This window comes from Sus scrofa, chromosome X, assembly GCF_054392235.1.
Source record: "Sus scrofa isolate SSC_HxYL_T2T_F1_AM1 chromosome X, Sscrofa_HxYL_maternal_Yorkshire_Landrace_v2.0, whole genome shotgun sequence".
In the NCBI taxonomy this organism is placed as follows: Eukaryota; Metazoa; Chordata; class Mammalia; order Artiodactyla; family Suidae; genus Sus; species Sus scrofa.
In genome coordinates this window covers 98,434,603-98,460,112 of record NC_139401.1, presented here as the reverse complement: position 1 = coordinate 98,460,112, position 25,510 = coordinate 98,434,603, and the positions used below count along the sequence as shown (strand labels likewise).

Below are 25,510 nucleotides of genomic sequence, written 5' to 3'. Positions count from 1 at the left end.
GAACACAGGGACCATACTCTCAGCTTTGCTGGTCTGGTCAGTGACCTTCCAACGCCTCTTTCACGTCTGATCTTGGTTTCCTGTCAGGGGCCAGGGATACAGCTTGTTTTTAGTTTTCCGGGGCCTACAGCAGAGAGTATACGGCCCTCTGTCCTTTTCGGGAAATGGCCGGGCCCCACGTAAGAGCCACAGAGCCTTGGAAACAAGAAATTGTTGGCTGCCCTTTGCTCCTAATCACGGAGGTGATGCTTGTGGAACACGGAGGGAGCGTGTGCCAAATCTAGGAAAGCCAGATCGGTAGGGACTCAGGCAGGTGGAGCTCCACTAGAAAGGGTGGCTCTGCCCTGACTGGGGTCCAGGCGCACTGCTTGGCCAAGGAGCCCTTTTGGTGTGGACCCTCTGCCTCCTCTTTCCTCCTACTCTCGGGACCAGTGCGGGGTCAATTCCACTAGGGGGCACCGAAGGCGTCTCTGCAAGATCTGACTCCGGCAGGAAACGTTCCACGTTTTGACCACAAGATGGCAGTATATACTGCTCTATTGCCAGCGCCCTGGGCGGGTGAAAGAAGCGAGCTGATGGGGGGGTGGGGAGTATTGGCTGCAACTGAAATCCGTCTGAGTTTTCAGTGAAAGCTGAACACCATGAATATTTTGAATTTTTTTCAGGAGGCAGTAATTACTGAATTCTACGCATTCAAAGTATTCTAAGTCTCCAAGTCCTGAGACATGCGGGAACCCTACCACTTATCAACCCCGCACATCCCCAGCTCTCACAAAGCTGGGGTTTGACCCACAGCAGCAACCTGCCGTGCTCTCCACAAACCTGCCCTTTCACCTCAGCTCCGCTTCAGACTCACCTTCTCCTCAGAGCCAAGAGCGTCAGGACATCCCCCCCAGTGCCCCAAAACATCCAATCACCCCACCTCTGGAAAGGGTAAGGACAGAGATCACCTAAGGCGGGTGGGGGATCAGAAAAGAGAGGGGAGCGCAAGTTTGGAAAGATGGGGGAAGCTGAGTGAAGTGGGGAGGAAGGGACAAAACTGAGGCGAAAGAGGGGTGCGTCAGCGAGAGGGGCAATCACATGCGGGAAAGGAAGGGGGAAGAAAGAAACCGAGGGGGGTAAGAGGACTTGGGGGTAGGGTGAACGAGGACATAGAGAAAAGGAGAAAAAAAATAATAAGACGGGGGCGAGAAAGAAAGGCAAGACCAGAAATGAGTCAAGAAAGAGGAGACAAGGAAAATAAATGAGAGGAAGAATGGAGAAGGGCAAAAAGAAGGAAGATGGGGGGAGCGGGGGGCGAAAATGGAGATAAGAGAGGGAGCGGGGGCGGGGGGCAGCGGGCGGCAGAAGCCTGCTAAGGGGCTGGCACTGCCGGAAGCCGGGACGTTGATGTCTCGGATGGGGTTCGGGGAAGAGAAGAGCGAGCAAAGGGGGCGGAAAGGGGGAGATGAGTGAAGGGAGGAGGCAGGGACAAAAACCGGGGAGCGGTTGAGCCGGCTTCTGTGACTTTCGTCTCAGGCCCGTCTGGGGACCTGCCGACGCGTGCCGGACGCCCTCAGGCTCCGGGCCGAGGCCGCCGCTCTCTCGGCACCCCACCCGCCCCCGACCCCGCTTCTCGAAGAAGGCGGCGTCTCTGCGGCAGAGGGCCCCGGCCGCGGCGGGACGAGGCAACTCGGCCCGCCCGCCGAGCTCGAACCCCCCGGTGGCGCGGCTCCCGGCTCCCGGCTCCCGGCTCCCGGGGAATCTCTGGCCGAGGATGCGCCCGCCGCGGCGCGAGAGCGGGGCTCCCGGGCGCGCGGGCGAGGGTGCGAGCGGCCGTGCGGGAGCGGAGGGCGGGGGGCGGGGCGGCGTGGGGGCAGGACCGCGCCGGCTCCGGGGCGCGCGCCGGGGAAGCGGCGGACCCGCGTGGTCCGCCGGCCCACCGGGGGTCATTTGCATGCTGTCACAAGCCCCGCGCCGACTCCCGGGCGCGCGGCTCGCTCGCTCGCTCGCTCAGTCAGTCGCGCTCGGCTCCTGCCACAGCTCCGCCGGCGCAGCCCCGGGGAGCCCGAGAGCGGGCGAGCCAGCGAACCGGCGGCGAGGGAGGGAGGGAGGGAGCCCGGGAGGGAGGGAGCGAGGGCGCGCCCCGGCTCTCCCTCTGCCCCGCCGCCCGCCCTTCCTGCTGCCACAGGTCCGCCCCGGGCCCCGCTCACACTTGGGAAACTTGGGACGGCGCAGGGGCCGCGTGTGGCACCTCAGGGGGGGCGGCCCCGGCCTCGGGAGGAGGAGGAGGGGGGAGAGGAGGAGGAAGAGGAGGAAGTGAGCCCGAAGGATCCGCTCAGAGCTGTTTGTCCAGCTGTTTCTATTCGCACCCCGAGCGGCCGGCGCAGCCAGAAGGGGGCCGAGCCGAGGGTGGCCGGCTTTCGGCGCTAATTGACAACTCTTCTCCTCACAGCTTGTCTTTCCCAGACACCCTGGAGTCCCCTCAGGCCGGCCCGGCGGGCGCGCACCTGCCGGCCGCCCCTGACCGCGCGGGCCAGGCGGCCCCTGAGGCGGAGAAGATGGCCCAGCCCAAGACCGACTGCCGCTCACCTGTCGGCCTCGACTGCTGCAACTGCTGCCTGGACCTGGCCCACCGGAGCGGGCTCCAGCGCGACAGCAGCGGGGACAACAACAACCCGGGCAGCCCCACCGTGAGCAACTTTCGGCAGCTGCAGGAGAAGCTGATTTTCGAGAACCTCAACACCGACAAGCTCAACAGCATAATGCGGCAGGATTCGCTAGAGCCCGTGCTGCGGGACCCCTGCTACCTGATCAACGAGGGCATCTGCAACCGCAACATCGACCAGACCATGCTCTCCATCCTGCTCTTCTTCCACAGGTGGGTGGCGGGGCACACGGCGTGGGGGGGGCGGCGGCGGCACACGGTCCCGGCTCGCACCGGCCTCTGCTGGATCCTCCGCTCGCACAAAAGGGGCCACCACGAAGTCCGGGGGGGGTGGGCTGGGGAGGTCAGGTTCACCCGGGCTGCGGTGGCCGACCCGACCCCGAGGCTGGCCACCTGGATTCCTGTGCCCCTGAGGGGAGGCCTGGCGGATGCTGTTTTTGAAAGGTGCCTGCAAGAAGCCCTCCTAGGGAGATGCTGGCGCCCAGAAGGTGGACAGAGCCCGAGACGGTTTGGGGGGAGCTGGCAGCACTTTCTCCCCCCAGTGCCCACATTTCTACAGCCACTTTGCAGATTCCGAGGTGGATGCCCTTGGGATCCCGAGTTCCCCCCTTCTCAAAAGCCTTTTTCTAAATATGCAAACTCGGATGGAAACTGCAAGGGTTTTTAAATTTCCTGAGTGGCCCCAACTGCCTCCGGTGAGGGCAAGCAGAATGTCCAGACAAATTAAGCTGCTGGTGGTGTGGGGCAGAGTGGGGAATAAGAAAAAATTAGAGACCTGTGAGAATTTCTCGAAACTCTAGGTGGTGGGACCCTCGCCTCCTCCATGGGTCCCAGCCTTCACTTTCGAGCCAGCGAGGGCTAAAAGCAGCCCCGAAGAGCATTCTAGGACCTGAGGGCGAATGAATCCGTGTGGGTTGCAGGCGTGGGTTGGAGTGCGGGTCAGACTTTCTAGAAATCGGGCTGAAGGACGAGGAAGGGAAGGGAGGGGAGAAACACAATGGGAAGACCCAATGCGTCTGCTGTCCTCCAGTCTGAGACACTCTGGTGAGGGCCGGTCTTACCAGACCCCGAGGGCAGGGGGAACAATGGAGGCAATTTTGAGGCAGGGGAGGCAACCTCGGGAAACCTAGTCTTGAGTTGGATGTTCTTAGAGCCACAGAGACGGCGCTGGTGTGTGTGTGTGTATATGTGTGTATTCGTGCCCGCGTGTGGGTGGGTTTTATTCTTTCTCAACATCTCAGGTTATGTAAGAGAAAGAGACACCCACTGTGGGAGATCTGGGTTGTAGGGCTCTACTTCCCTGTGTGAGCCTGAGTAAATCGCTTGACCTCTCTGGTCTCTAAAAGTTTCCTTCTGGGTCTGAGATTCCAGATCGTGGGCAGGTGATATGCTCAGACTAGGATAGAAGAAATTTTGAGCTCCCATAGAATATTTGAAGAATTGGATGGGTTTTCAGTGAGACACCAAGAGGACGTTTTAAAAGTTATCAAGCTAGGCAGGAGCTACCTTCCTCCAGGTTTACCTCCCCAGCCCCAGAGGTTCCAGGAAGGGGACAAGCAGGACTGCCCACTTTGTTAGCATTATCATAACAAGTAGTGTTTTCCAGCATTTTCCACGCCATCAAAGCCCTTTCTCAGCTATTATTTCACTTTAGGCATCAGTTTATCTCATTGTCTCCAAGAGACCAGGCCGTGAATGGAACAGGTTTCAAGGGAATCTTCATTTCTGGTAAAAGATGACTGCAAGTGTATTCAGACCACGGCCCGATGCAGCCCTGCCGATAGGGAAGCCCTTCCAGGCTCCTGAGAATCCCGCTGAGGCTTTTAGGCGACGGGGGAGGGGTGGCCGCCACACCTGGGAAGGGCGCCCAGAGCACCTGCCCTCTTTCAGCTGGGAAAGAAACTGCTCTGAAATGGCCCAATGGCGCATACGAGGGGACGCTTCCTCAGCTCTGGTTCCTGGGTTAGAGGCCTAGGAAGGTCGGACTTAGCCAACTGAGGCGTGAAGCTGAGGGCCCGAGATCAAAGTGTTCGTGTGTGTGTCACATCTTGCGAGGCTTTCCGGTGGTCTGGGTTTCTTAAATGGCAAGACCTTTGTCACCTCCTCCACGGACACCTGTCTGTGGAAGCTAGGTTCTTAGCAAAGCCTGGAAGTGCTACCAGGCTGGGTGAGGGGCTGAGGCCGCTGGTGGAGGGAGCAGGGCGCATCGTTGGGAAGTCGTCTCTGAGCACCCTGTCCTCCTGAGATCAGCGTCCCAAACAGCTAAGCAGCTAAGCAGCAGGCCCTCAGGCTTCAGTGAGGCCAGGGAGCGACAGGGCCCTGTGGTTCCGGCAGGACCAAGCATTGTCTCATTTGCGGTGACAACTGGGACCTTGGAGATCCGGGGATCCCGAATTTGTTTGCGGTTTTGCCTAGACGGACTTGCTCCCTAGCAAAGTAGGAGACCCTTTTTGGCTGGTCGTGGGGTGTCTCAAAATCTGAGCTGGGGAGTTCCCGTCGTGGCGCAGTGGTTAACGAATCCGACTAGCAACCATGAGGTTGCGGGTTCGGTCCCTGCCCTTGCTCAGGGGGTTAACGATCCGGCGTTGCCGTGAGCTGTGGTGTAGGTTGCAGACACGGCTCGGATCCTGCATTGCTGTGGCTCTGGCGTAGGCCAGTGGCTACAGCTCCGATTCGACCCCTAGCCTGGGAACCTCCATGTGCCACGGGAGCAGCCCAAAGAAATAGCAAAAACACACACACACACACAAAAAAAAATCTGAGCTGAACGGTCTTCCTCTGAGTGAAAATTTCCTCTTCTTACTTTATCGATTCCCTGATTTTCTATCTTCATCCCTCAACCGTCATGTCTCCTCCTGTTCCACTTAACGATTGGATCGTGCAAATGCCATCATTTTTACTTCGGTTCCATTTACCGATTTGATATTTCAAATTCTTGCCTGGGCGTCTTGTTTCTCTCACTTGTCTCCCTTCAAGGCCATCTCTTCTGGAAAAGCGCTTCTGCCCACCCCTGCTCCTGCAGCCCACTCCTCTGCTGCAAGGGCTCCTATATTCTTGCAAGGAAGGGCGGGGCACATTCTCGATCTCTATCTGGTTTGTCTGCTTTGACCTGTCCTTGGCTCCCAGCTTAGTTCTTGGTTTCCTTGGAGCGCAGGAGTGTAAGCAATTTGAGGGTAGGGCATGTTTTATACTCACTTGGCTTTCACTTGACTTCTAGTTATTCAGTCAGGACTCAATAAAGGTTTTTTGGCTAGATGGCGGCTTCTTTGTAGGTATGGTCCTATGTAAAGATTTTACAACTCTGGAGTTCCCCTTGTGGCGCAGCAGAAACGAATCCGACTAGGAACCATGAGGTTGCAAGTTCGATCCCTGGCCTTGCTCAGAGGGTTAAGGATCCGGCATTGCCGTGAGCTGTGGTGTAGGTTGCAGACACGGCTCGGATCCCGCGTTGCTGTGGCTCTGGCGTAGGCCGGTGGCTACAGCTCCAATTCGACCCCTGGCCTGGGAACAACAACCCAACAAAATGCACACTGTTATCACCATTTTTCATTTTTTTAATGAAGGAAATTGAGGGTGGACAAAATTAAAGAACTTGCCTGATGCTTTACAGTGAAGGGCAGAGCCAAGACTCCACCTAAGAGTCAGTCAGACACTAAAGCAAAGAATGGTTGAGCAGCGGTAAATATTAGCCCAGAAGCTAACCAAATGGTTAAAATGTCCTTATTCGGTCAGGTGACCAAGCAGCCCATTCGAGGACATAGGACTTTCAATATTCAAACTGGGACAGTCCCAGAGAACCTGGGATGGTTGGTCACTCTCTCAGAGGCAGAATATGCCAGGCAAATAGTTAACATTTCCAATTGAAACAGAGCCTATTACAAAACTTGGAAAGCTGAAATTCGAGGAGCCTTAATTCTCTGATCAGTAAGGTGTAGCAAGCTGGAGTGGGAGCTTTTGCCACATTCTGTTTTTGTTGTTGTTGTACCTTCAAATTTATTGCTAAGATTTTATCCCAGACTACGTGGTCAGCTCTATTCTGCTTTCGGCCCCGAGCACACCGGCCCGGTGTGATCTCAGCTCCTCTGAATCTGCGTTCCCTTCCAGCTCCGAAAGCCTTGGGAGTCCACCTTTACGTTTCTGAGCTGACGACAATGGTTCCCCACATTTAGATGCTTAGGAAATGGTAATAGCAATGATTTCCAATTATTCGGTCTGTGTTAATTCACTTAATGTTCCCTATTGATGTGATCTATAGTAGTAAGGGGAAAGATAGATTCAGAAATCAGGCTTCGGAGTTCCCGTGTGGCTCAGTGGTTAACGAATCCAACTAGGGACCATGAGGTTGCGGGTTTGATCCCTGGCCTCACTCAGTGGGTTAAGGATCCGGCGTTGCCGTGAGCTGTGGTGTAGGTCGCAGACACGGCTCGGATCCTGCATTGCTGTGGCTCTGGCGTAGGCCAGTGGCTACAGCTCTGATTCGACCCCTAGCCTGGGAACCTCCATATGCCACGGAAGTGGCCCTAGAAAAGGCAAAAGAAGACAAAAAAGGAAGAAAGAAAGAAAGAAAGAAAGAAAGAAAGAAAGAAAGAAAGAAAGAAAGAAAGAAAGAAAGAAAAATTTGCATTAAAATTATTTGCGCTTCTCTGAGTCTTCTGACTAATGATTTCATAAATGTATATTCCTGAACCTGATTTCTGAGGACATAACCACCTACATGGTGTGACTTGAGGGACAAAGCTCTCCCACCCTGCCTGCTGTAGTGCCTCAATTCATACTCAAGATCAGTTCTCTGTCCTTGTCCCATCTAAAATTCCTAGCCCATCGCACAGGGGTATGTGGGCCACACCGTGAGAAATCTTGAATTAGAGATTGCAACCTTTTGTCAACTAATTTGCCATTTGCTTTTGAGGATGGAGTTCTTTGCTGTAGAGAGGTTTTGGGTTTCTGGGTGGCTAAGTCTGTCATTCTTTGCCTTTGTGATTTTTGCTTTTGGTATCAAGCTTTCAAAGTCCTTGGCTAGCCCGAGGTAATTTAAAATAACTACCTCCTGAGTGCCTGGTGGTCTGACAACGAATAGGCCCTCTTGGCTTAAGGCGCATGCTCTGTTGAAAACACAAATGCATTTGCAAACTTCACGTTCATGGTTTGCATACATCATGGGAACCTTGATATGTAAGAAATTATCTTGGTGCTGAGGCATAGATGTGAATCCACGTGCTAAGAGGCTTTAGGCGGTGAGTGCTCCTATTGCTCTACCAGCACCTATTACATATATTACATATATAATGTGTATTTTCTATATGCATATAAAATATATTAGATATTAGATATATACATGTATAGCAGCAAAATGTATGTAACGCAAAATTTGACATTTTAACCGTTTTAAGGGTACAATTCAGTGGCATTAGGGATCTTCACAGGGTTGTGCAGTCATCACCATTATCCATTTCCAGAGCTTTGAAATCATCCCAACCAGAAACTCAGTACCTATTAAATAATAACTTCCTATTCTCCCCTTCCCCCAGCCCCTTGGTAACCTCTATTCCACATTCTGTCTCTATGAATTCACCTATTCTGGATTATTTCCTGTGAGTGGAATCTTGCAATATGTGGCCTTTTGTGCCTGACTTCATTCACTTAGCATCTTGTTTCCAAGGGCCATCCATGTATCAGTACTTCATTCCTTTCTATGCCTGAGTAATGTTCCACAGGATGAATATACCGCATTTTGTTTAACCCATTCATCTGCCCATGGACCCTGGGGTTGTTTCTACCTGTTTGTTCTGGGAAAGAACGCTGTTACGGACATTGGTGTACAGGTATCTCTTTGAGTTCATTCTTTTGGGTCTCTACCTAGGAATGGCGTTGCCCGGCACCTACTTTTCAACCCAGTTTTGTGGTCCTCTACTCATAGTCAATCCATACAAGCGTAGTAATGCCCATGAAATGGGCGAACGTCTGTTTCTTTGGGGAAAATGCCCCTCCCCAAGTCTCCTGCTTGTTCGAGTGATTACAATGAAAAGAAAGCTACGACGTTTAACCAAATGACAGAAATAGAAGCTTTACGGGGGAAATGATATGCTTTCGGGATGCTCCGGAATTAGGGACTGGCAGAAGTTTGAGTGTCTTTTTCATGAATGGCCAGGGTCTACCCGAGTTTCCCACTCAGCGTTTCCTCTTTACATGCGACGGCTTTACTCGTCATGGACCACTTTGTGTGTATTGGTTTATCGGAGCTTCCTTCGGGGTGACAGCTCACTGGGAGTAGGGTTCTATGGGAATGGAACATGGAAAAACCAAGTTTGGAGAAAAGAAGCAGAGAGACGGGGCCGGAGTCCTTGAAAGGCTCGCTGCAGGGCTCTGGGCAGCCTGAGAGCTCCAGAGGTCTGGATGGGAGGTTCAGGCTCTTCGAGAAAGGTGGCGAGAACTGAACATGTATTTCACCTCCTCCTTTTCCTCCTCCAGTTTGCCAGGAATGGACCCATGGGAGCCCACACCTCAGAAAATACCTCTTTCCAGGGTGACCTTACTTTCCCTCCCTGCCTGAGGAGAAGGTTAACAATGCTGCTTATATGTGCACTTCCAGATAAACTGACCAGCTCTCAATTCCAGGTAGAGCATTGGATCCTTTCCATAACAGGTCCTGAAGGCCAGGAAGTCTGGGTAAATGGAGATGGATGTGTCTGGCCAAGGCCACCAAGGTCTCTGGGTCCCCTGAGTGAGGGAGCCCAGCAGAGCGCTTGGGAGTGGCTGAGAGGAAGAGGGTTGACTGCACGTGGTGGCCATGGTGCTGTGTTTGCTCATCACGATTCTGCTCCTACCTGAACTTTCTCCTCTTATGTAAGGCATCTCTCAAGATAACTACACAGCCACAATCGGCCATAGCTGGCTGGGTTTACATAACAAATTGGTTGGCGTCATGCAATGGCCTCTGGAAAAGCCAACGTGCTGAGTGGGCCTGAGGCTTGGGCTCACTTGGTGGGGCACTCTGTGTGCTCAGTGCACTCAAGGGAGAGCATTCCTTGACCACAGGGGTCAAAAAAAGACGAAATTTCCCTTTTAGATGAAGAGGGCAATAATGGCCTGGACGTGTTGTGCTGTCCCAATGCCTGCAATAATGGGACAAGGGTTAGGGCTTTGCTGTGGGGCCCCAGCTTTGGCAGAGCAGGCCCTCCTTTGAACCCTGTGGGCTAATGGGATCTCCGGGAGGGCCAGAAGGCTAGATCCCAGCCTCGAATGATGAGGAGTCAGGGCAGGGAAAGGGATCACGGAAGCCACCGTGTACCACGCCAAAATCCAGTTTAGCTAAGGAGTCAGAGTTGGGGATAAGACGAGGTCTGTGAGAATAGAGAACGAGCTTTTTTCGGATGCTAATCCAGGCAGGAGGGGCAAGGCCAAGTCCCTGGTACCTTCTAGCTGGAAAGCCCTGCCCCAAAGGAGCGACTGCTCTTCTGGAACCAGTTTAAGGGGTGCGAGATCCCAGCCAGCACAGAGACTGATTGGGAAGCTTCCCATTGTGCAGACACTGGCCCAAAGGGAAACAAGAGCCAGAAGCACGCCTGGTCAGCGAGGCCTCAGGCACGCTATCAGCCTTCCTCCCCTGGGAGCCACTTTCCTCAAATAGACCGAGCCTGAAATCAGGCCCCTGCCTGTGGACCAAGCCCCACAGGGACCTTCCCCATCCTTCCTCGAAGGAAGAATTTACTCACGAAACAACCCTGGGTATGCAACCTACTTCCTCTTGTCTCCTTTTCAGGGGAGATGGAGAGCAGCTGCTCACAGCTTAGGGGTCTGGCCAGGAGTCCGGCTCCGAGCTTTCTAGGCTGGTGATTGGCTCCAGCTATCCCTGAGGAAGAAAGGGGTGAGAAGTGAGAGGAAGGGAAGCAGTTCCAACGGCTCCTTCCTGGCTTACACACCCCCCACACACACACACACACACCTCCCTTTCAGCCTCACTCCCAGACTAGGCTGGGCCTGGGCCAGCCTGAGGTCCCTGACTCATATCTCGCGTAGTGCCTTATGTAACAGAGCCAGGTTACTGAGGCATCAAACCTCTGCTTGCTCAGTGGCAGGCTTCCCCGGGGCCAGGCATTCAGAAGCCCGCTGGGGGTCTAAGTAGAGCTCGCCACACTTCCAAAGGACAAGGCCACTCTCCCTAGTGTCAGGCCAGCAGGCTGCTCAGAGGTAAGTGCCAGGCTGTGAAGGCGATTCCCCCCAGAACTCCCACGCTCGGCAGCAAATGTAAGCAGGCAGGTGTGCTGCTATGGGCTTAGTGTGGTTGGGGGTATTTTTTGAGGGGTAGGGGTGGGGCTCCTGCCATCACCTGATTGTACAGTGCTAAAGAGACAGCCTGGGGCATCTGGAAGGGTCCCAGAAAAGGTGTCAGAAGTTCTTCTCACTTTTGTATCTGCTTGTTGGTTCAGGTACTGTTCTGGAGACCTTATAGAAAAGGTTGCCAGATGCTGGAGGAGCTCTTTTTGTTTGTTGGTTGGTTGGTTGGTTGTTTTTGCTTTTTAGGGCCTCATCCGTTTCTGCTGCACCACAAGGGAAACTCCAGGAGGAGCTTTTTAAAAGAAGGCCTAGGAGTTTCCATCGTGGCTCAGTGGTTAACGAATCCGACTGGGAACCATGAAGTTGCCAGTTCAATCCCTGGCCCGCTCAGTGGGTCAAGGATCCAGCATTGCCATGAGCTGTGGTGTAGGTTGCAGACATGGATCAGATCCCGCGTTGCCGTGGCTCTGACATAGCTACAGCTCTGATTCGACCCCTAACCTGGGAACCTCCATATGCCGCAAGTGTGGCCCTAAAAAGATAAATAAATAAATAAATAAATAAATAAATAGAAGAAGGCCTAAAAGAGCCAATTCCCAATCCATTCTCCATGTAGTCTCAAAGTTCCCAGGCTGGCTTGCATTCACAGTGATACTTAGCTCTCCGCCTGGCCTGTTGAGAAAATTGCATTACTGGCTTGGTGCAGCTGAGCCCCCAGTGAAGTGGGGCTTGCCGAATTCCACGACATATTTCTCTAAGAAGCTCATTCGACTCTCTACAACACAGGAGAGTCTCATCCATCTAACAGCCCGTTGGCTCAAACGTTGTGACTAAACCCACCCAGGTCCTCTTCTTCTCTTTCCTTGTCTTTGCCCAGCCTTTCCCACTGTGTCACCAGCGGGTAAACGGCTCACAGGCTGAGGGTAGTTGAAGACACTGCCCTCCTGTCTGAGAAAAAGAGGAAGACACAGGGAGATAAAGTCAAAAAGGCGGCCTGGGAATTACCAGCCGACATGATTTGTATCTGAAGCTCAGTCTCACGGATCCTCAGACAAGCTCAAGACCTCTATCTTGGCGCTCCAGAGAGCTGGGCACCCCAACTTCTCTGAATCTCTGCCAGAACCCAGTGAAAACGGGGGGCGGGGGCTGAGGTGGAGGTGCAGAATTTTCCTTTCTTGAGATCCCCTCTGGGGCCTCCAGCCTCTCACTTCTCCCTATTCCTCAATCCTTTCGGTTCATAGCCAATCGCAGGTAAAAACAAAACAAAGCAACCAGAAACAACAAGGAATAAGAAGAACCCTGCTCAGTTTTAAGGCAATATACTCTGCCTCGCCAGGCACGCAGGGAGATGAATGACAGCAGTACCTCGTTCGGCCTTGTACTGAGTGACCAAGCCCTCCAGTTAATCAATGCATCATTTATCGACCACAGGCCTGCTATTTATCCAGTGCCTCCTGCGGATTTATTGACCGTCTCCCTCACTAAGCACCGTAGAGGACAGGAGAGGCGGCAGAGTCGAGGGCCCGAGCTGGGGGTGGTGGTGGTGGGGGCAGCCGAGAATGATGCAGCTGCACCCCAAGGCCGGCGGGGAATAAAGCACTTCCATCTGAGCAACAGCAGGTCGTGTTAGGCCTTCTGCTTCTTAACGGAGAGGCCTCAAGCTTGCTGCTCCCTGGATCTGCGAGTCCGGAGCTTAGGCGGTGCCAAAGCCAACTAGGAAGGGAGAGTCTCTTTATGGCGGCGGCTTCCAGCAGGGCCTCAAAGAATGGGTTGGCTCTGGCTGGTGGGAAGCGGCTGTGGGGGCTCTCTTGTTGGGAGCGGGGAGGGGAACCTTGCCAGTCCAGTGGGACTCAAGGGTCAGAAGGAGCTGGCCTGGGGTGGGGACAGGGAGAACGTTTCCTCTTCTTCCTGGGCTGGAACCCAGAGTCAGCCAGCTTCAGGAATGAGAGGCTTCCCCTGGCCCTTCTCTTATGGCCCTTCTGTGACTCAGGGCGAGCTGGCCCCTAGTAGCCTCCCCTCGGAGACTTAGCCAGTCTTGAGAAGGCAAGGGGGCCTTTGGGGCCCGGGAGCAGGAAGGCACCTTTCCTCAATGCTTGCGGAAAGTTCATTGGAGTCAGGAGGGTTGAGCTTGAAGTGCAGCTGAGCGTTGCCACCGGAGGAGCCGTTGGGTGCAGCTTCACATCTGTGCACCTCTGGCCTCAGTCTCCACCAGGCCCCATCCCGGGGGTAAGAGAACCACGGGTGTGTCGAGGTGCTGTCCTGAGACTATATATATGTACCATTCGCCCAAATCTCCCTGGAAAAAAAGTTGCTGGTGGCCCCACGGGGTGTTTGTTCATCTTAGCCTTGTGTGTCCCTTGGTCACACCCTTCTTTCCCAGATGCTCTATAAATGAAGGCCTGGGGGTCGGGCTGAGGAAGGAGGGAAGCCTCAAGCTGACCGGAAAGGAGAGGGAGCAGAAGTCATAAAAGGGACCAGCCTCAGGGCACCTGGGGAAGGAGGATGCTGCTTATGTCCATAAGCACGATGCTTTCTGGGCCCTTCTCCCCCAGCTAGTGTCCTGGGCATCCGTGCCCACCAGTGCTCTGGCGAATTCACATTTCAGTTCGGGAACAGATTCAGTCAACCACAAAAATTGCTGTATGCCTTCCATGTACCAGGCTCGCTGCTAGGCACCGAGATAGAATGGGAAACTCACAAAAGGCATGGTCACAGCCATCATGCAATAGTCAGTCGAGTGGGGGAGATGGACATTAACCAAATCGTCACACTAATGAATGTATAATTAGAAAAGAAGTGCCAAGAGGGAAAAGGAATAAACTTCTGTCAGAGCGTCTAACAAAGGATAAGACAAGGCTTCCTGCGGAAGTGATATTCAGCTAAAGGAATGAATCTCTATTGCTGAAATTCTGATCATCAGATGAGATGATTTCTCCCGGCCAAAGGAGAAAGGTTTAGACAGGGGGCTGTCTCAGGAGCCCCTGAAGTCATACCATTAGGTAGCTGCTCACACTCTTGGAAATATTTCCAGGCCGTGAGCGGCCAGTAGGTCCAGAAGGGGAGGTCTGGCAACATTCTGACAAGAGGAAGAGATGAATTTGAAGCCCACGGGGCAGCTAGTACTTAATGTCACTCTTCGCTAAAAATAGTCCATGACAGTATGGAAATGCGTAAAGGCTGGCCCTGGGGACTGGTGATAAAGTGGCTATAGCCTATGGGGAGGAAAATTTGTTTTTGTAAATTATTTACTGTAAAGAAAAAAAAAGAAAGGGGAGGGTCGTCTGGGTTTTCTTTGCCCTTTGCAGGCCTCCTTCTGAGTTATGAATGCTTCTCATTGTACAGAGGCACTGGGGCACAGAGCTTCAGGCTGCACTCCTTTCTGGGGCCCGGGGTGTAAATTTTCTGGGCTGCAAATGTCAGATAATTTGTCCAGGCTGAAAAACAGCCTGAAAGCAGAAGGGAAGAGAGGCCTGTTTGGCCAGCAGGAGGTAAGCCTGGGACTTTAGGGAGCTGTGGGGCCAGGCTAAAGGAACTAAGATGATTGATCAGAGAGGCGTGTTAAGGGTGGGCCAGCGGCTGGTTGAGAGAAAGAAGAGAGGTTGCTCTTCAAATACAAGAAAAGTCACAACTCAGAGATGGTGACTAGCTGTTTCCAAACCACGCTAGGAACAGAACAAGAGGAAATAGGCCTCTACTGTAGCATGAAGAATTGCGATTAGATAGCAGAAAGAACTTCCTGACGACAAGCATTCAGAGAACTAGACGAAATTACCAAAGGATGTTCTATTACAAGTAGGGGGAAGGGGGTGACAGTAGCAATAAAGCACTAGATAAAAGCGTGAGAGGACTGGTTCTAAGGACCATGGACAGAAGGGGACAGACAGGTGAGGAGAGCAAAGGAGTCAGAGGCAGGTGCTTATAAGGAAAAGGAAAGTGCCTGTGTGAGAGAGGCAAGTGTTTTTAGGAAAAGGCTTTCGTAATAGAAATGCGTATGAAATTTCCACTGGAGGTCAGTCAATAGATCAAGGAGCTGTTTTAGGTCCCCTCTGCATCCTTCAGCCTTCTTATCTCCTGCTCAAGTTGGCTTCCCTGGAACACCCTTCCTCCAGTCTTAACAATTCTGGGGAGTACCTCAGTGCCAGGGGCACTGGAATACGACCACCCACCCCAGAGCCTGGGGAGGAGGACGATTTCTCCTTCCACACACACAATGAAAATCAGACACGGAGGATACCGTGGCAGCCAACAAGCCAGGCGGGATCCCCGCGGCAGGAAATTTACAATCTAGGGGTGGAGACAGACATCAAATAATAATTACACAAATAACCGTATCATTACAATTGATCATAATGAAGGCAAGGTGCAGGGAGCCATGAGAACACAGGCTAAGGGGCCTTCCCCCAGAATTAGAAACTCCATAAAAAGTGAAGTCCCCTGGTTAAAACCTTGGACACTGCCTAGGCCCCTCTGTGAGGGATTGATTCTTGCCCCAAATCAGTCACGAGTTAAAATGAACCCAGTCAGTGCTAATACCCTACGATACGGATTTGGAAGTTCCTCTGGCTCACCAGGGCCCTCAGATGGGAGCAAACCCCCAAGGAAATTTTCCCATTGCCGAGACCAAGCAGTCATGGTTTAGGCAGAGTGATTCTCTAAGGGCCGGAATGGCCTGTCCACTGAAAAATCAGTATAGGAGGACTTTGGAGAGCTCATCCCCTGCGGATGAACAGGGTGAAGGTCAGGGAAGAGAGTAAAGAACCAACGTGCTGAAAATGATATTCATATGTGCCCCCCCACCCCCCCACCTGGAGCGCCAATGACCATGTCTCCGAAATGCTGTGTCTTCAGTCTCTTATTCAAATGTGGGAGGCTTTGCGAATCTATTCTAGTATTAGCTGCCAGGTGTGCCCAAGGTTGTGGAGTCCTGGGGAGCCCGGATGCTAGAGAGGCAGGACCCCACTCTGCTTTTCCGGGCTCCTCTCCCAGGGGAGTGGGAGGTGCCGGCCCTCACAGGGAGAGCTGGGGCGGGCTTCTGCAGCATCCCACGCAGGAGCAGAGACGGCCATTCAGTCTTTGTGCTGTGCTCCTGAAGCATCTGAGAGGACTGCCACCGAGAGACTCTGTGACCTTGACAAGGGGACATCTCTGGGCGTCAGTCTCCTCATCTAGAGAATGGTGGGGGCGTGGTTGGGAGGTGTCGAGAGGATGCTCCCAGGAAGCACTCAGAAAAGGGAAGCCTTCGTTATCACGGGACACGTCCCACGGAGAACCAGAACCGGAAGAAAACCCTTGAGGTCTTGCCACACCTTCCTCTCTCGCCAGTCTCCTCACCCTCCCTCCCTTTGCTCTGTCAATCACACACCCCGTCCTGCCCAACGCCAGCTAACACCTGCGGCCCAGCCTGTCAAGCTTTGTCCCTGTCAAGGCTTGCTCTCTGAACCTTCTTCGTTCACACTCAGGTATACATGACTGAGACGTCTTCTGGTTTTCCTCCTGCTGGGGGGCAGGGGGACGAGCTGCGGGGACCTCTGACATTTTTACCACAGATCCAAACCTACAGAAGCACAAGGGCAACCTACTGGCTTTGCTGGCAAATGAAGAAGGATTTCAGAGGGCATTGGAGCTGGGGATTGCCTCTTCCAGACCCGGAGCGTCTCCCCACCCAGGGTTGGTGGCTGGCACCTTTGGCCTCCACGTGCATCTTAGCTGGAGATACAGAGGCTCAGGACGGGTAGGGTTTCCGCAGCCATTCGGTCTGACCCGCACCCCATACAGATGAGGAAACTGAGGCGCCGGGGTGGGTGGGTACCTCCCCCAAACCGAACAGCCAATTAGCGACCAGCCGAAAAGAGAAACTGTGTCTCCTGATTCTCCCATCCAATGGCCTTATGACTTCTCCTCTCTAGATGGCTGTGCACATCCCATCCCAGTAGGTACACAACATCCCCATGCCAGGAGACCAGCTTTGGGTCCTCCTGATGCCAAAAACGGTGTTTTTTTATTTGATTTTATTTAATGGAATTGACCAGTGGTTTGGGTGTTATGGAGTCCCAGCCCTGGAATCCTGCTTCTGCTTGGGCTGGGGCTGCATGCCACAGCCACAGTCATGCAAGGGGGACAGAAAGGCCTGCTGTTCGGGTTGGAAAAGAAATCAGTTGCTGAAACATTGGTCTTTTTGAAAGTTCCAACCACAGGGGCTGGCTGGCAGAGCCGCCGTCTGGGCTCCCCCAGAGGATCCGGCCCTCCCCTCCAGTCTGAGAGTTAGTTTAGGAAGCTGGCCCGGCCTCGGCAGAAGATCCGGAGGGCAACGCTTGCCCCAGGAGCTCCAGCCTTCCCTCAGAGCCTGGGAGCCCCCGAAGGCGCTCAGGGCCGGGAACTTCCTCCCGCCTCCACAGCTGAGCCAGCCCAGGCTGGCCCCGAGGCTCCCTGAGCACTTTTTCTTCTGAGCCTGGGAAAGAGTTTCCAGTTGCTCCCGCCCTAGCCCGGCAGCTACAGAGAGAGAGAGAGAGAGAGAGAGAGAGAGCGCGAGCGCTAGAGAGCTAGAGGGAGGTAGAGAGAGAGAGAGAGAGGAGCCAACCCCAGCCAGGCAATCAAAGTTTCCCTGGGCAGCAGTGAGATGAAGGGGGAAAGGCTGGAGGAGCCCCAGCTCGGGGAGGACCCTGAACTCATGGAGGAGGCACAGTTCCTGGAGGAGCTGCAGCTCGAGGTGGTGGAAAGTGGGTCGGATTTGGATCCAGAAGATCTGGGTTCGAGTCCTGACTTTGCCACCAATCTGATGCTTGAGCTTGAGTAAGTAACTCCCTGCCCTTCTGCGGGCTGTTTTCCCTACTTACACAACGGGGGAGGGAGAGACATGATGGTTGCTACGGTCCCTTCCAATTGAGATAGTCTGGAAGGCTAGACCTCTCACATCTTGATGGGATGCTCGGGCACTTGGACATGTCGCTGAACCCCCGACTTTTAGATTGCTTCAGGGTTTACATGAGCAAGAAAAGAGAAGGAGAAGGTGGCAAATGTATAAAGTGTCATGATCCCAAGAGAGGGTCGAGGCTGAACAGAACAGTAGGGGCAATTTTGCAAACTCAAGGATGCTCAGCTGGGAATGAGTTAGTAAGGAGAACCAGGGCGTTTGGGGGGGTGTGCTAACGAGTCCTCCACCAAATGTCTCCCCGTGGCCCTTTCAGCCCCAAAGCTCAAGCCCTCGACCTAGAATGAGTTCTTCATGTGTATCTTTGCGGAAACTCTCATTTGAATCAGGGGGATTTTCAGGTCTTGGATGTTCACATCCAGATCTAAACGATTGCCTGAGAAGAAAGACTAGACTGACCCCCTGTCTTAGAAACCTGGTTTCTTGGTAAACCCCCACTTTCACCAGACCCACCGCTGCATGACTGAATGAAGGGCTCTTTGAGAATTTGACGGCCGCTATATATAGCTGCACTCCCCCCACTAATCCACAGATGAGCTACCAGCAGTCAACCTGCTTGGTGAGTGTTGGTGTTTGGTACATTTCACTGCATTCAGATTCCTTCGAAGTCGGTCGTTTCTCCCTGGGTGTATAATGGTGAGGGGTCCGTAGCCACAGTAGGTGACATTTCACGAACCAGAGAGCTCCTTGCTGGGCCAGGCATGAGAGCGTGGGGATCCCCACCGGCAGATCATCCCCAGTGTCCTCTGCCAATTGTGTGCCATCAGCCTCTCCACTGCTGGGGAAACTGCAGGGGGGAGAGCATGTAGAAAAGGAACCGCCCCCTACCTGTACAGAACCCGCCCACTGCCCTGGCGCCCTGACCCTCAGCCACACACTCGGCTTCCTCGCTGCTAGCCCCCCTTTTCCTTGGTTCAGTTCGTTCAACAAGCATTCCTTGCCACTCAGTTAATCGGCCATAGGTTCCTATGGTTGCAGGAGACGTTGTAGTGCTGCACTATCATAGACCCCTGTGGTCCTCCTTGGTGCCTTAGGGCCTGTCGAAAGGAGAAAAAAGGGAGAAAGGGAGGAGAGAGGTGGGGGGAGGTAAGGAGAGGCCAGGGAGGAGGTGAATTTGAGGGAAAAAGGGGGCAGGGGAGAGTTTAGAGGAGGATAGAAGGAAAGAGGGGAGGTTGATTCACACACAAAGTCACCAGTGAGAATCTGCATGTGTCTTTTAAAAGTCAGCCGGGTCTGAGTCCTCACCTGGCTTATTTTTCCTCACCAGGCATCCCCCGGCGGGTGGTAGAAGTTAGGGGGCTCCTGGAGCCTGGGGAGTTGAGTGGGTGGAGCTCTGCCTCAGCCCCGCCCCCCTCAGAGCAGTTCTGCCCCTCTGAGGACCCTGTATCCAGAGACCCCGAAAGCATCCACGTTAGATTTGGGGAGGGCAGGGAAAGGGGATGGTTATCTGTTTAACACAACAACAACAACAACAAAAGAGTGGTAAACCACCCTAGGGCCTTAGTTCTCCAGCAGAAACAGGATTCTCCTGTAAAGCATTGCCAGGGGGTGGACACCACTGTTTCAGCTTGAAGGCATCTGCCCACAGGCCGGCTCCCTCACTCATCAGCCCCGATTGTTAGACAGTCCTTGTATTTCGCTGCTATTGGCTCAATCTTTCTCCCTGCTGAATGCTCTGGCCCCTCCTGTCTTGTCCTTGCTGCAGGCCTCTTTGTCTCCTCACCCCCCAGGGAGCTGGCTGAGAGGGTGGCAGCCGGTGGCAGCGGGGGGGGGGGGGGGGGAAGAAGGGGGGGGCGTTGCTGGCATCCCAGGAAAGCCGGTGTTCCCAGCTAGGGGCATCACGTGCTCTGAGAGCTTCCCAGCCAGAGGTTGCTGGGGCCCGCGTGAGGGCCGGGCTGGACAGGCAGGCTACTGATGTGGGCTTGGGGCACTCCAGTTGAAGCAGCCCCTAGGGCCAAGGCTGAGGAAGTCCACTCCACCAAGGGCACTGTCTGAGTTAAGTGAGGTCTAGTGAGGAATTCTCAGCAGGGGAAATAGCTCGAGGGAAGGAGCACTTGACTGAGAAGAAGGGCCCTGTGTTCGGTGGCAAACTCCGGCAGTGGCAGAGGCTGGCACCTGAAAGGAGGAAAATCCTAAGGGCCAGGGCTCTAGCTCCCACCCCGAGAGGAAAGCGTGAGGGAGGCGGGCTCAGGGTGGCATCCCGGCCATTCGGCCGTCTAAAGCCCTGCTGGCTTTACGTTGTAGGAGGAAATAAAGCCGTGCTTGTTGGCTGTGGGGACCATCTGCGTGCACTATACAGAGAGCACTGCTCCCCCAAGTGTGGTAAACATACGCTGGTGGTGTGCAAGATGATTTTAGGTGGTATGTGGACCAACTTTGTTTTTCCATTCTTATAGCTATTTTATTTATTTCACATGTTGGGGGTGGGGGGAGTGTGTCTAACACGCAGACTGTATGCTTTCAAAAATATTTCTGAGGTAGGAGTTCCCATCGTGGCGCAGTGGAAACGAATCCAACTAGGAACCATGAAGTTGAGGGTTCGCTCCCTGGCCCCGCTCAGTGGGTTAAGGATCCAGTGTTGCCGTGAGCTGTGGTGTACGTCACAGACACAGCTCGGGTCTGGCATGGCTGTGGCTGTGGCTGTGGTGTCGGCCGGCAGCTGTTGCTCCGATTCGACCCCTAGCCTGGGAACCTCCATATGCTGTGGGTATGGCCCTAAATAGTAAAAAAAGAAAAAAAAAAATCTGAGGTGGAGGCGTTTTTAAAAAGTGAACCTGCTTTATTTTAGAGAAACTATTAAATAACAATTCTGCTGGTGCTCAAATCTGGCTCAAAGCTTGAGAGTGGTAGGCAAATCATTGGAGATGGAGCCTTCCCTCCCACGCTGTGTTAGCAGAGGTGGGTTACAGGGCCATACAGTATGATCTGAGATGGTCTTGTCCACGTACACCTAGCTCGAAGGCCCCGTCTGACAGCCTGATTCCAAGGGAAAGAACACCCTGCTATTTTTATATCCCCGGTGTCCTGCTCTGCCCTGGGACACTCAACACCCTAGATCAGTGGCAGGCCTTTCCCTGGCTCCAAGGCAGTCTCTCTGCCACGCTCCCGCACAGAGCCACTGGGAAGGTGATGCGGCTGTCCCCAACAGCTTCCACTGACTCCTTCTCAGCATTGTTCCCCAGCCTAAGGAGTATTTCCGGGAAGCAGGTCAAAGAGGCTCCAGTCTTGCTCTGAATGCACAAAGCCCACAGTTAGGACAGGAAATATGTCACTGCAGCACTTTTCACATGGACTGGTGCCGATTTCCGGACAGATTCAGGCAAGATTCGGTGGGAAATTTGTATGAAATCAAACTGTACAAGAGGGTTCCCAGTTCTGCTGGGAATTGGCCATGGGCTCTGGGTAAAGAAGCCTGGGCCCCTTCCGCCTTCCATTGCCCTGAGCTAGGGAACACGATTAATGAGTCCACCTTGCGGATTGTGAGGTGAGCCCTGGGAGGAAGTGGAAAGGTGATAAATGTTTTGGCTCTGGTCTCTCCTGCCTTTCACCTGGACTGTACTTCAGAAGCCTTGCGTGTCTCTCCTATGTTGTCCCTGGAAGCGCATTTAGCAAAAGGCTCAGAGACAGCTGAGCGTCCAGCACCTCTAAGAAAGGAAATCCCTCGATGTCCTTTGGTTCTATATCCAGTGTTAAACAACCTCTGCTCTCTGAGACGCTTCCTCCCGAACCCTGTCTTCCTGCTTTCTGATACACCTCTTAATATGCTTAAATGGTAGTTATTATGTCCTTTGTTGGCTCTCTTTTCCAAGTTAGCAAAATCTTTTTTTTTTCTTTGTCTTTTCCTAGGGCTGCATCCGCAGCATATGGACATTCCCAGGCTAGGAGTCTAATTGGAGCTGTAGCTGCTGGCCTACACCACAGATCCAAGCCACGTCTGTGATCTACCCCACAGCTCACGGCAACGCCGGATCCTTAACCCACCGATCAAGGCCAGGGATCGAACCCGCCGCCTCATGGTTCCTAGTGGGATTTGTTTCCGCTGCGCCACGACAGGAACTCCAGCAAAATCTATTTTTAAAAAATGACTTTGAACCATCTTATATTTCTCCATCCCTTAGACTGTCTCCAGATTCTCCACCAGAAACTTCATTCTGTCCTCTGAAACAGCTGAGTTTAGCAGGCATGTCTCTACCTTCAGCCAGTCACCCTGGTCTTTCCCCTGACCAGTGACACACATTTGCAAGACAGCAGGTTAGGAAAGGAGCAAAAATTAACCAGACCTTGGAAGACCCAATCACCTGCCCTAACCCCCTGATCTAGCTGTCCCACAGGAGACTGGCAAAGTGTAGGGTTTCATTAGTGGCCGATGGCCATGGAATAGAGAAGGAAGATGACTTCAGAGCTCCTACGTGCTTCTTTCCTATTTAGAGCATCCAGGATCATGCTTGTTCCTTAATGATACTAAACTGTGTGCTTACAATTCATTGCAGCCTCTGTCTTTTGCTGCCCTCCCCACATAGCCCCATTCCTGTATCTGTCACATTTTGATTATTCCTGTCTTCATTATCCGCACTGGGGAGCCTCCATAGCAGTCACGGAATCCCAGGTTGCCACTCACCCCCCTTCGAGCTGCTCTCTGAATACTCAGGCATGCAGGGTCACCTTGACACCAGCCCAAGTCAAGCGTAAATAAAAAAGATTCTTGCATAAATAAATTATCCACTCACCTATAGAATCCAAACACAATCGGTCGAATTTCACATGGCCGGGGTAACACCTGACGTGCGGCACGGATAGCCCAAAATAAAAGTTATAAACCGCCCCCCCCCCCCCCCGCAAAAAGTCATGTATAGCTCGCTTTGAAATTGCACAGTGGATCTAATTTATTTCTCAGTAGTTTGGCCTTCCTAATTATTTGGGCCGATATGAAAATGAGCTTGCATCCCGGCGTATACAGAAACTAGAAGGAGAACCTGGGCTTAGAGGGACGCTAAGCTGAGACCAAGTGTTGCTACAGCCGTTTCACAAAGTGGGAAAGCCACCCAGAAGTACTCGGGGATCGGCTTTCAAGAGTCTCCCCTGCGTGTCTTGGGAGCATGTCCTATAGTTGTTCTTGCCATGGATTTGTCCAGGAAGGTCTGTCGAACAGCACCTCATTTGACTGAGGAGACACAGGGCCAGGGAGTTGACAGGAAATCATAGTTCCTTTCTCCCTCTTTGCCATGGCCTGATGCCTGTTTCACTGTGCCTTGTCTGGTCACCTGACCTACGCACGTCTGAAGGAGGTGGGGCAATTCATCTGAGGAGAATCACGTCTGAGACAGGAAGGGGCACGGCAGCCTCTTCAGGCAAGGATTTATGTATCTGTCACAGGAGGGAAGTGTGAGCTGAGAAATGACTCCCAGAAGTGCTAGAATTGGAAGAGGCAGCGCTGCTACCTTTCACAGTCAGTAGCATATTCCTGTGGAATCCGGGCTACCTCAGGAGGCCAGCATCCTGGCCCTGCCTCCCTGCCTCGAGTCCATCCTCCCTCCTCCCTTCCTTCCTCCCTCCCTCCCCTCCTCGCTCCTCTCTGGCTCCTCACACACTTGAGAAAACAGAGCGGAGCTGGCCAGGTGCACCTTGCCAGGGGCCAAGCCTTAGGTGAAGGAAGGAGAGCAGGGGCTGGTTGCTGCTTTTTAAAAGCCTGGCAGTTAGAGGCCAAGGGGACAGGCCCCAGACCCTTGAGCCAACCACAGCATCTTGCAGGTGATGCCACGACCGGCACAGTGGTAGCCTCCTGGGCCCGACAGCCCACAGAAGCCAGGGCGGGGGCTCACTCAGTCTGGCTCTATCTAGACTTCATTCTTTGCCATCTTTGTGAATTGAGTTTTGCATTTTTTGCCTGCATTTTGGCCATGGGGCCTCTGCTGCACCCGAGACCCCGTCGAGGCTGCCAGAACTGGTCCCTTGACAGCGTTATTAGATTCCCGCCATGTCTCCGGAGACTATATGCTGCGGGGAGGGCTCCATCTTTTGGGCTCTAGCTGTCCAGATGGCTTCTAGCCTCTCCAATGCCAAGGGACCCCAGCTGCAAAGTCCAAGCCAGCTGCCTTTGGGAGCACCCTCTGTGCTCAGGTCTGTGCCCGGCGCCGGCGGCCTCCAGGTGCAGCTCTTCCGTGCCCTCCTTTCCTGTTCTTCATCTCCTGGGCAGGGACTTGGCCACGGGAGCAGATTCCCCACCATGACAAAGCACTCGTCATGACTCTTGTCATGCTCTTCTTCTCCAGAAGCAAAGGGTGGGCCATGCCAAGCCTCGAAGCCACGGAGGGAAGGTGAATAACCCCCCGGCTCCAGACCTTGTCCCTCCTCACCAGCACGTGGTCCCTGTGTTAAGGGGCAGGAGATGAGCCTGAATTCTGGGGGAATGCCTCAGTCTGGGGAGGAGATTTCATCTCCCTTGTTGTAACCCTGATCACCAAGCGTCCTTAGCCTGGATAGAGGAAGCAGGCCCGTCCCTCTGAAAACAGAGAACTGGGTAGAATTTGGTTATGACCCTCTTGCCTCCCCAGTTCTCCCTTCCAGCACAAGCTCCCTCACACTACCCCCACCTGCTCAGGGCTCTCAGCTCCAGAGTGACAGATAGCTCGAGTTCCAGAACTTTTCCTGATCTCCCCACCTCTTAACCATCCTCCTGGGCAGGAGGAGTGGTGGCTTGCTTTCTGCTACTGCCGGTGTGATACAGTGCATCCAGTCAGAGTGTAAACAGCTGGCAGTAACTGAATGTGCTTCCCCCGCCCAAGTCGCAATTCTCTTTAGACCCGGACCTCTGATAGGAAGAAGCAAAGTGAGAACTGCAGGCTCAGCTGGGGGCTGGTGGAGCAGACTCTTTGGGGAAAGGTTCCACTACCCTTAGCCCCCTCAAATCATACCAAGAAGGCAGCCACCCTCTCCGACTACGTACAAGGCTGTCGCTGGGGATGTGGTTGACTTTCGCAGAGGGGACTGGGAGGGTCCTGCCTGTGCCCTGCCCCCACTCTTATAGATGCCCAGACACAGGGGAGGTCTTCAGATTAGCCTAAATTCAGCCTCAGCCTCTGTGCCCTCCCCGCCCCCACCCCACCAGCCAGGCAGGCACTTTTGGAAGATGCTGGAAAGAAACTGGAAACCCCTCCCTCGTGTGTGTGTGTGAGTGTGTGTATACCTGACTCAGTTGATTTTTAAATATCTGAGAAAGTAAGAGTGCGGCAATTACTTGTAATAGCAAAACCATTCTCATTGGAAGGGAGGGGCTCTAACCACTTACAAGAGCAAGGGTTACAGTCCTTCCGAGGGGTCTGCTGCAAAGCTATTTTTGGCTCATTTGCTCGTCTTTCGTCCTCGCGTTCTGTTCCTCCCCAGGCCCCTCAGGAGCCCCCCTCTCCACCTCCTTCCCGGTGTCTGTGCTCACACAGGCTTATGCAGGGGAAGTAACCCCTAGCCAAGTGATTCTCTCATCCAGCACATTTTCCGAGATGGTCCCACTGCTCCTTTCCAGAAGAGCAGGGACAAAGACCGTCTGGGCCGGTGGAACGACCTCTTCCCCTCCGCCCAAACACACCGGAATTCCACATGCTCTCGTTTCCTTCGAGCGCAAATGGCTTTTGCCGCTGATCCTCTGCTCTGGGTTACCCATTTCCTGC

At 53.6% G+C, this 25,510-nt stretch overlaps 1 protein-coding gene across 5 annotated transcripts in view; it reads left to right on the top strand.

The window, feature by feature from the left end:
• Positions 1 to 824: 824 nt before the first annotated feature.
• The window catches only part of TSC22D3 (TSC22 domain family member 3), a 63,301-nt gene continuing 38,615 nt past the window's right edge, over positions 825 to 25,510 (top strand). Inside the window, exons 1-2 of one of the 5 annotated variants that reach the window (XM_085006228.1) lie at positions 825 to 933; positions 2,435 to 2,860. In XM_085006228.1, the coding sequence (XP_084862354.1) occupies positions 2,541 to 2,860 (320 nt within the window). In that variant the 5' untranslated portion in view covers positions 825 to 933; positions 2,435 to 2,540. 5 annotated transcript variants of the gene reach the window in all.